Source organism: Antechinus flavipes, chromosome 2, assembly GCF_016432865.1.
Source record: "Antechinus flavipes isolate AdamAnt ecotype Samford, QLD, Australia chromosome 2, AdamAnt_v2, whole genome shotgun sequence".
NCBI classification, from domain to species: domain Eukaryota; kingdom Metazoa; phylum Chordata; class Mammalia; order Dasyuromorphia; family Dasyuridae; genus Antechinus; species Antechinus flavipes.
The window spans coordinates 569,724,870-569,735,845 of NC_067399.1; the positions used below are offsets into that span (position 1 = coordinate 569,724,870).

A 10,976-nucleotide genomic window follows, 5' to 3' on the forward strand; every position below is an offset into this window, starting at 1 on the left:
GAAAAATGAAATGTATCTTATGGACACTTCTCTTTGTAGCTACAATCAGAATTGGATCGATTGGAGAAGCTGAAGGTTGAGAATGTGAAAAAAATGATTGAAGAAATCAGGGTGGAGATGGCACTATATTGGGAAAAATGCTTTTACAGCCAGCAAGAAAAGGAAGCCTTTACCCATTATTATGAAGGTTAGTAAGGGGAATATATCAAAATAGACTTGTTTACTATTGTATTTCTATAAGCTAGATGTCCTGACAAGAACATACATTTGAAAAAGAATTAAAGTCAATTATTTTTCAGGTTATCATCATAAATTGATAATTTTTTTTATTTCATCTTTTTTAAAAAAAATTATTATAGCTTTTTTATTTACAAGTTATATGCATGGGTAATTTTATAGCATTGACAATTGCTAAACCTTTTGTTCCAATTTTCCCCCTCCTTTCCCTCATCCTCTCCCCCAGAAGGCAGGTTGACTAATATTATGTTAAATATGTTCAAGTATAAATTAAATACAATATATGTATACATGTCCAAACAGTTATTTTGCTGTACAGAAAGAATCGGACTTTGAGATAGTGTATAATTTGCCTGTGAAGGAAATCAAAAATGCAGGCGGACAAAAATAGAGGGATTGGGAATTCTATGTAGTGGTTCATAATCATCTCCCAGAGTTCTTTCACTGGGTGTAGCTGGTTCTCTTCATTACTGCTCTATTGGAACTCATTTGGTTCATCTCATTGCTGGAGATGGCCCATCCATCAGAATTGATCAGTAGATGACAATTTGTAAGACTGTTGGAAGAGATTTTCAATTTTTCTAATTTGAAGCATTTCCTGTAGAAATGAGATGACAGAGCTGTCATGAGTAGAAACATTTTCTCTCTTGATTCTCTTAATATAACTGACCACCTGGGATGAGACTATTTTAGGATACATACATCCAAGCATCTGTGCTTATCAAGTATCTGAATTCCTACTATGCTTAACCTTGAGATTAGGAATGCAAAAGTAGTTTAGAAAACTTTTATTTTCATTAGAAGTGGCTGGCATATAAACATGATGAATATCAGGAAATAACCATATACAACAGAAGAAATGTGCTATATAAAAAGTGATAGTACAATTAAATACTAGAGAAACAGTAACTGAGATGAAATGGCAGGGGAAAACTGAAAGTAGTAGTTAGCATTTGACCTCAGCCATAAAGGATGGGTACTTTGATAAAAAAGGATGGAATAGAATATATATGGTATGAATAAAAGCATGGAGGTTAGGATGAACATAGCATTATCTATTTAGGAGAGGAGTGGGAAAGGTAAGGCTATGCTATTAGAGGGTTTAGAATATACATTTTCTTTCTTTCTTTCTTTTTTTGTTTTGCAAGGCATTTGGGTTTGAATGACTTGCCCAGGGTCACATAGAGAACATGTATTCTTAGTTTCTGTGTCATAGATCCCATTGTCAGTCTGAAGTCTATGGACCCTTAATCGAAATAGTGTTTTTAACTACATAAAATAAAACATAAAAGATTTCAAAGGAAATCATATACATACACATACACACACTCAATATATGCATGTATGTATTTTTTTTAAACAACTTTACAGGCTTCAGGTTAAAAATATTACTGACTCTAGAAGTAATAAATTAAAGCGTATGGAATTTATTCTGTGGATTAAGACTCAAAAACTTTTGATCATATGGTAATTATTGTGTTTTATTAAGGTCAGTTTAGATAGAGATTGTCATGTACCCTCTGCTAAGCACTGGGGATACAAAAAACAACATAAAAGCAACTCCTTGTCCTCAACAAGGAGTTCACAACTAATGGGAGAAACTACATGCAAACAATTATATACAAGCAAGATATGAGACAAATTGGAAATAATCTGAGGGAAGAAACTAGTATTAAGGGGAAAGGCTGCTTTCCTTTCTCTTTAGTTAAGGCTTTCATTAATTTTTTTCTTTCTTTTTTTTTACTTGTTTATCTGGTTTTTCTTATGCAGCATGATAAATGTGGAAATATGTATAGTAGAATTGCACATGTTTAATATATATTGGATTGTTTGCTGTGTGGGGAGGAGGGAGAGGGAAAGAAGGGAGAAAAGTTTGGAAAACAAGGTTTTGCAAGGGTGAATATTGAATATTTAAAATAACTGTACATGTTTAACCTATATCAGATTTTTTGCTGTCTTGGGGAAGGGAAAGGTAAGGGAGGAAGGTAGAAAAACTTGATACACAAAATGTTATAAAAATGATTATTGAAAACTATCTTTACATGTATTTGGAAAAAAACAAAATTCTATTGAGAAAAAAAGGCAAGGAAAATTAGGGAAACCAAGAAGCAGAAATGAAGAGGGAAAGAAAGTCAGTAAAAATGCCTAGAATGGAGAGAGAGAGGATCTTGTGCTGGGAACAACAAGGAGATCAGTGTCACTGGACCATAAACTACATGTAAGAAAATAAAACTGGAAAGGTGGATAGGGGCCAGCTCATGAAGAGTTTCAAAATCAAATAGGAGCTATTCTGTTTGATCCTGGAGGTAAAGAGAACTACTGGTGTGGCTTTATTGAATTTTACTGAAGAAAAGATAACAAAGACTTGCTCTTTAGGCAGATCACTTGGATAGGTGAGTGGAAGAGGGACTGGAGTGGGAAAGAGACTCGAGACAGGGAGACCAGAAGGCTGTTGCAGTAGTCCAGGTGTAATGAGTTGAGAACCTGCAGTAGGGTATTGGAAATGTCAGAGGAGAGAAAAGAGTATACATGAAATGTATATAATTGATAAGATTTGGCAACATATGGGATATTGGGAGATAGAATTAGGAATCATGGGCCTGATTAGCAGGAGGATGGTGATGTCTTAGAACAATAATGTGAGTGGAAGAAGGGAGAGTTTGGGGGAAGATGGAAGAAAGATAAATTCAGTTTGGCCCACATGAGTTGAGTGTCTAAAAGGCAGTTGGAGATATGAGAATGGAATTTAAAAGAGGCTTTTAGAACTGGATAAATAGATTTAGGAGTCATTAGCGTAGAGATGATAATTGAATCTATGACAACCGATGAGATTTCTAGGCAAAAATGTATAGAGGGAGAAGGCCCAGAATAGAGATTTTGGGGAATACTTGTAGCTAGTGGATTCAAACTGGATGAAGATCCGATAAGTATGGAAGATCAGTCAGATTGGTAGAGCAATGTGTCATGGTAGAGCAACGGGAGAGCAGTGTCATGGAAACCTAGAGAGAAAAAAGCATGTCTAGGAGAGGAGGGTAGATTAACAGTGTCCAAGACCACAGAGAGTTTGAGAAGGAGGAAGACTGAGGAAAGACCATTACATCTGGCAATTAAGAAACCATAGGATTGTGATGGAATGCTATTGTGCTGTAAGAAATGATGAGCAGGAAGCTTTCAGAAAAACCTGGACTTAAAGGAATTGATGCAAAAGTGAAGTGATAGAACCCAGTTCTTATCTTAGCTGTTCTTAGCAACAGTAATATTATATAATGATCAACTATGAATTACTTAGCTATTCTCAGCAATATAGTGATCCAAGACAATTCTTTCTTATTTTTTATTGTAACTTTTTATTTTCAAAACATGCAAGGATAATTTTTCACCATCAACTCTTTTTTTTTTTAATTTTAATTTTATTTTATTTAATAATAACTTTATATTGACAGAATCCATGCCAGGCTAATTTTTTACAACATTATCCCTTGCACTAGTGCGCTTATGTTTTGATTTTTCCCCTCCCTCCCTCCACCCTCTCCCCAAGATGGCAAGCAGTCCTATATATGTTAAATATGTTGCAGTATATCCTAGATACAATACATATTTGTAGAACCGAACAGTTCTCCTGTTGCACAGGGAGAATTGGATTCAGAAGATAAAAATAACTCAGGAAGAAAATCAAAAATGCAAATAGTTCACATTCGTTTCCCAGTGTTCTTTCTTTGGGTGTACCTGTCTCTGTCCATCATTTATCCATTGAAACTCAGTTAGGTCTCTTTGTCAAAGAAATCCACTTCCATCAGAATACATCCTCATACAGTATCGTTGTCGAAGTGTATAATGATCTCCTGGTTCTGCTCATCTCACTCAGCATCAGTCCATGTAAGTCTCGCCAGTCCTCTCTGTATTCATCCTGCTGGTCATTCCTTATAGAACAATAATATTCCATAATATTCATATACCACACTTTACTCAGCCATTCTCCAATTGATTGATTCTCCATTCATTTTCCAGTTTCTAGCCACTACAAACAGGGCTGCCACAAACATTTTGGCGCATACAGGTCCCTTTCCCTTTTTTAGTATCTCTTTGGGGTACAAGCCCAGTAGAAATACTGCTGGATCAAAGGGTATGCACAGTTTGATAACTTTTTGGGCATAATTCCAGATTGCTCTCCAGAATGGTTGGGTTCATTCACAACTCCACCAACAATGCATTAGTGTCCCCGTTTTCCCACATCCCCTCCAACATTCATCATTATTTTTTCCTGTCATCTTAGCCAATCTGACAGGTATGTAGTGATATCTCAGAGTTGTCTTAATTTGCATTTCTCTGATCAATAGTGATTTGGAACACTCTTTCATATGAATTCACCATCGACTCTTGCAAAACCTTGTGTTCCAATTTCTCCCTGCCCTTTCCTCCTATTCCTTTCCCTAGATGGCAAGTAAAACAATATATGTTAAGCATGATAAAAAAAATATGTAAATCCAATATAGGCATACATATTTATACAATTATCTTAGATCAAAAAAAATTAGATCAAAATGAAGAAAAAATGAGAAAGAAAATAAAATTCAAACAAACAACAAAAGTGAAAATGCTATGTTGTGATTTCACATGCAATTCCATAGTCCTCTCTCTGAGTGTATATGGGTCTCATCATCACAAACTCATTGGAACTGCCTGAATTATCTCATTGTTAAGAAGAGCCACATTCACCAGAATTGATCATTGGATAGTCTTGTTACAGATCCAAGACAATTCTAATAGACCTATGATAAAAAATTCTATCCATCTACAGAAGAAGAACTAAAGAAATCTCAGTGCAGATCAAAGCATGCTAATTTTTTAGACTTTTCCTTGTCTGTGCTTCCTTTTACAAGATGACTAATATGGAAATGTATTTTGCATTACTACATCTATAGAACCTTTATCACATTGCTTGCTTTCTTGCGGGGAGGGGAAGGGTAGGAGAGAATTTGGTACTTAGAACTGTAAAAAGTAAAGGTTTAAAAATTGTTTTTACATGGTCATTGGGGAAAATAAAATGTTAAAATTCAAATAAAGAGTCATAGGTAGCTGTGTTGAATGATGAGGTCAGAAACCAGACTGCAAAAAATCTTATTTAAAAGTAAGAAGAAAGGAAGCAAAGGTTTGGATTGCCGACAGCTTCCTTAAGGTTAGCCACAAAAGAAAGGAAAGCTATATAGATTAATAGCTATCAGGAATACAAGGGAGAGTTTAAGGATGGAGGTGACATTGGACATGCTTTATGGAAGCATATAGTACACAGGGAGAAATGAAAGATTTGGAAGAAAGAGATGAGACAGGGAAATCTGCTAGAAAAGACAGGATGAAATGGATCAAGTGAAGCTATAATTATGCAGAGATAATAAATAATATTTTGTGATAATAAAGAGTATAAGTGACTCATTATACTTGGAAAATTGGGCATTTTGCTGTATTGGAAACAGGAAAAACTAGTGAAACTAGGCTACTAAAATTTAGAGGACTTAAAATTTTACTGTTATTACTCTCACACAGAGGACTACTCAGAGACCTTACTTCAGTTCCATGATGCAGAAATTGTGAAGCTAAAACAGTATTATGAGAAGCACAAAGAACTCTTTGAAGGTGTTCTGAAGTGGGAAAAGAACTGGAGATTTTTCCTGGAATTTGAGGTACTTTTTTGGAGGAAAGGAGATAGGGAAAGGCAAGAAAAGAAGAGTATAAATAAATTTCCCCAAACCCAATTGTTTAAACCCCCTTCCTCTGGTCTAATGAGATTTCTGAAACCATGTTTTGTTGACTTTTCACAAACCTACTTAAAGGTTAGTTCTCCTTGGGGTGATACTTTGGATTATTTTTCTATTAGTTCAAAGAACTAATAGAAGTTCAGCAAGCAACTTTCTTGCTCTTGGAAGGCATGGTTTTTTGGAATTGAATTGACTTCCAAAAACTAAATTCTTCCATCTGTACTTGGAGTTATTGGTAAAATAGTAGTTCTAATTAAAATATATTAATCTCAATTTACAGCAGCAAATAATTATGTAACCTTGTGTTTGACAAGTGTAAAAGTTTTCAGGACAAAAATTTATTATTTAGTAAAAACTGTTAAAGCTAGAAAGCACTTTAACAGAAATTGGGCACAAACCCAAAACCCAAAACATTTACCAAATAAGATAAAAATGGATACATGATTAGATATAAAGAGATAGTACAAGAAAAATTTAAGAACATGGAATATGTTACTTATCAGACTTGTAGAGAGGTAAACAGTTTATGAATAAACAAGCAATAGAGAGCAGTATGAAGTGTAAAAATAAATACTTTAACTTTTAAAAAGAAATTTTTTATTGCAGTAAATTTATTTTTAATACATATTGCTTTATGAATCATGTTGGGAGAGAAAAATCAGAGCAAAAGGGAAAAATCATGGGAGAGATAAAAAAAACAGAAAAAAGAAGCAAACATACTATATGTTGATTTACATTCAGTCTCCTTAGATCCTTTCCTGGGTGCAGATGGCATTTTCTGTCCAAAGTCTATTGGGATTGCTTCAGAAAAATAAATACTTTAAAATACATTAAATTTAAAAATTTGGGGACAAATAAAACAAACATATCAAGATCAGAAGGAAAGCACAAAATTGAGAACAAAATTTTATCGTTTCTTAGATGCAACTCAAATATATAAAGAACTGTCAAGTCTCTAAGAATACAATGTCATTCCCTAATTGATAAATGATCAAAGGATATGAACAGGCAGAAGAAGGAAGAAATCAGAATAATACTTAGTCATGTAAAAATATTCTAAATCATTATTGATTAAAGAGAGAAAATTAAAACAACTTTGTTATTTTACACTTAAAATGATTGAAGGGAAAAGTGACAAATGTTGGAAGGGATGTGGACACTAATTCATTGTTGCTGGAACTGTGAAATGATTCAAACATTTTGGAGAGCAAATTATGCCCAAAGAATGATTAAACTGCCTATACCTTTGACTTAGCAATACTATTGTGTTTCCAAAGATGATTAGAAAAAAATGAAAATATCTGTAGGTTCTAAAATATTTATAGCAGCTCTTTTTGGTGGCAAAGAACTGAAAATTGTGGAGATGTTCATCAATTGGGGAATGGTTGAACAAGTTGTGGTATATGATTGTGATGGAATACTACTGTGCAATAAAAACTGAAGAGCTCAGTGATCCTAGAAAAACATGGATATACTTGCATGAAATAATGAAGAGCAAAATGAGCAGAACCAAAATATGCAGTAACAGCAATATTGTTTTAAGAATGACTTGGAGCAAGTAAGTCATTTTGACTGTTATAAATACCCATATTAACTACACATGACCTATGAAGGAAGATGCTATCTGCATCCAGAGAAAGAATCAATAAATAAAAGGTATGTGTAAAATAATTTTATATATAAATAAATATTTCTGTTTTGGTAGCCATCTCTAGATTAGGAGAGGGTAGAGAAGGAAGAAAAAAAAGTTACGTGATAATTTTAATATATATTTTAAAGGAATAGAAAATTATACATAGATTTGCAGTTTCATATGCAAGTACTTTTTTTCTATTTTACTACATTATAAAATTGATTGCTAATATCCTATTAATCTTGCTCTGATTTCATCCTTTTGGAGGCTGATTGTGCTATTTCAGTATAGCAAATTTATAATAAAACAAATTAAAATAGAATATATTGTCTCCACAGAGAAAAGCTTCAGATCCAAGCCGGTTTATGAATCGTGGTGGAAATCTCTTGAAAGAAGAAAAGCAACGATCCAAGTTCCAAAAAACACTTTCTAAGGTAGATGATGCTTTTTGGAGTACTCCTCATATTTTGCATGAAAGTACCTCATTTCAAAATCTTTGACAAAAGCAGAACCAGGAAAACAACAAACATTGGTTACAATATAAATGGAAAGAACAAAAGTTTGAAGCTGAATGTTACTTAATGATAATGATCAAATTTGGTCTGGAAAGTTAGGAAAATGTCCTTTAACATCTCTTCTTTGTAAAAATGGGGTCTTTAGCTGTGGTATATATCATATGCTTTGTCTCAGGTGATATCTTGTTTAGTTTTGCTGAACTGTTTTTGCTTCCCTTCCCCATTTTGTTCTTTGTTAAAAGAGATGACTTACGGGAGAAGGAAAAGAATGAGAGTGATAAATTCAGGAATAAATGGGCTAAAAAATAAGAAACCAATAAAATGTCTTTTAAAATCCATTTTTTAAGTTTTCTACCCAATAAAAAGGTCTTCCTATATTTATTTCTCTGAGCAGAATAAATCTTCTAGAGTTGTCCATTGGGTAACAAAGAAAATCAGTTGTATACAGTAATTGTTTGAATTCTCTTGAAGACTTCCTGCCATTGAGATTTGGATTTTGATGAATACCATAGCATCAGGTGCCATCAAAGCAGGAAAATTTTAGAAGGGATTCCTGCAATTTATTTCTCTTTCATCCATCATGTGTTTTTTAAATAAACCAGAGTTTTGTTTCCTAATGGTCAATTTTACATATTCTGTCTTGCTCTTATGTTTTGCTTAGTCACAAACATACTGAAATAGCACAATCAGCCTCCAAAAGGAAGAAATCAGAGCAAGATTAATAGGATATTAGCAAGTTATTAATAGTAAACTTTTTCCTTTTTTTTTTTTTAAATGACCTCAGCTGGAAGAGGAGCTAAAAGGACAGATTGAAATGTGGGAAAAAGAATATTCTAAGGCTTTTGTGGTAAATGGCCAGAAATTCACAGAATATGTGATGGAAGAGTGGGAGACCTTTCATTTGAAGAAAGACAAAGAAAAGATGCAGCGCGTAAGTGAAAAACAGAAAACTGAGTTTTTAATTATATGGTAAACCATATGAATGATAAGAGTATATAACCCATGTCCATCCTTTGCCTCCCATTTTGTGCTGTAGACTACTACTTTTGGGGCTCTACCTTCCCACTCCCATTTTGCTTTGATGTTGTGCTTATTACTGGTGACTCTTATTTCCATAGCAACTAAAGAAGAACCAGCAAACAGGAGCAGAGATGCATAGTAGCAGATCCAAAACAATCTGCAAGAAGCAAGAACTGGGGCCTAATGCATTAGGCAAAGCCTGCAAGGTAACAAAGCTTATTAAAAGGTCAGACACTAGTCACAGAAAAATCATTTGGAAAGATAATAGGAATGACATCCGAAATGGCTGCTTGCTGGCTTGTTAAGTTTAATCCAAGTTGGTTAAGCGAGTGCCCCCCAAGTACAGAACAATTCACTTAATCAGTGCATATTTTCTCTAGTTAGGGCTTTCACTATTTGACTCCAAGTGTTCTCATTATGCTTATTCCTTTGGTCAGGTTCAAGCCAGATACATTCATGAAACAGGATTCCCTGTTGCATAGCTACTACTATTCCTCCCAGCCCTTACTCTGAGGAACCATGTTTCTTTCTAGTTATTATGGTTTAGTTAAATATCCATTAACTTCTTCCTCTATCTTTACCTTTTGCTTCTAATTTCTTTCAAGTCATGTACTTCAGGCTAAGATTAGCTTGTCAGCAGGTCCGAACAGGACTCCCAGCCTCAAAGTGATGAACACACCTTGTCTTTGTGAGAGGAGCTTAAGTGTCGGGGTTTCAGCCCTTCCTGCCTTCCTGGTACTAGTTCTTCACTAAAAAGTGCCCTCTGGACATAGCTAATTTCTTTGATGCCTTCTTGTATAGTTCAGCATGCCCTGCGGCATAGCTATGTGACTGTATAAACCGGCTTACCTTATGTTTTTACATGATTCCTGCTGGTATAGGCAACTAAGATATGATCCATGACATCATTCCCTCTGACATAAAGCCCAGGTTTGCCAGTGCAGCTGCTGGGCTGGAAGGGTGGGACAAGAAGGAAGACTGCCAGATTTCTGGGCTTCTCTAGGAATGTACTTCTGACTCCTCACTTTTCTCATCTGCTTTTTATTTCTCTTCCAACAGTAAACATCATCAGAGGCTTCCAACTTTGATTTCTTCAGTGTTCTCTTAGTTTTTATTTCTTCATATTTCCTGGACTTCATTACAAGATTTTGTTTTTGGCTTTTTCTTTTTGCTCATACTGGACAAGAAAAATTTTAAATGATTTGCTGTAAAAGTCCGTTAGTAAGCCCACATTGTCCTCAGAATTTAACCTTAATGACTAATACTTATTGTTTGTAATTTTTATAAATATATATGCATATGTATTTGACATGTTTTATATTTTCAATTATTTTTTAATGTATAAAATACTTCTCTGCCCTGTCATCTTTCTATTCATTAAGATGAGATTTAGTAACTAATTTGCAGTATCTAAGAAATATCTTTGACCTTTCACAGAACAATCACTAGGGTGATCACTAGTTATTAGAGATACAGAAGGCAGTTCACAGATAAAGGAAGAAGCAGTAGTTCTGTAAAGGATTTGTTGTTGTGTATACAAAAAAAGTGTAAAGTAAAAGTCCATGCCTTCAAAAAGTTCATAGAAAAGGAGATTTAAAACTAACATGGATAGAGGAATTAAAATCTTGTCCTGGAAGGAAAGGGGATTTTTTTCATTCCTTAGATAGAAGTATGTAACATGGAAAGAACCACAGGAGTAGAAAGGGTGAAGTTGGGGGAAAAATCAATCAAGCTAGCTGGGATTGTTGGTCCCTTCTTTCTTGGCCTATTCATGGCTTGAACATATACAAAATTAGAAAAGGAGGTTTTATGTGAATG

The 10,976-nt window shown here is 34.3% G+C and overlaps 1 protein-coding gene across 1 annotated transcript in view; it reads left to right on the plus strand.

Annotated features, from left to right (window-relative positions):
• Positions 1-10,925, plus strand: part of LOC127546911 (protein regulator of cytokinesis 1-like) — a 28,237-nt gene extending 17,312 nt beyond the window's left edge. Inside the window, exons 7-12 of the mRNA XM_051973808.1 lie at positions 40-187; positions 5,779-5,915; positions 7,962-8,057; positions 8,923-9,069; positions 9,257-9,364; positions 10,218-10,925. Coding sequence (XP_051829768.1) covers positions 40-187; positions 5,779-5,915; positions 7,962-8,057; positions 8,923-9,069; positions 9,257-9,364; positions 10,218-10,220 — 639 coding nt within the window. The 3' untranslated portion in view covers positions 10,221-10,925. The remainder of the gene's footprint in view (positions 1-39; positions 188-5,778; positions 5,916-7,961; positions 8,058-8,922; positions 9,070-9,256; positions 9,365-10,217) is intronic.
• Positions 10,926-10,976: the final 51 nt, after the last annotated feature.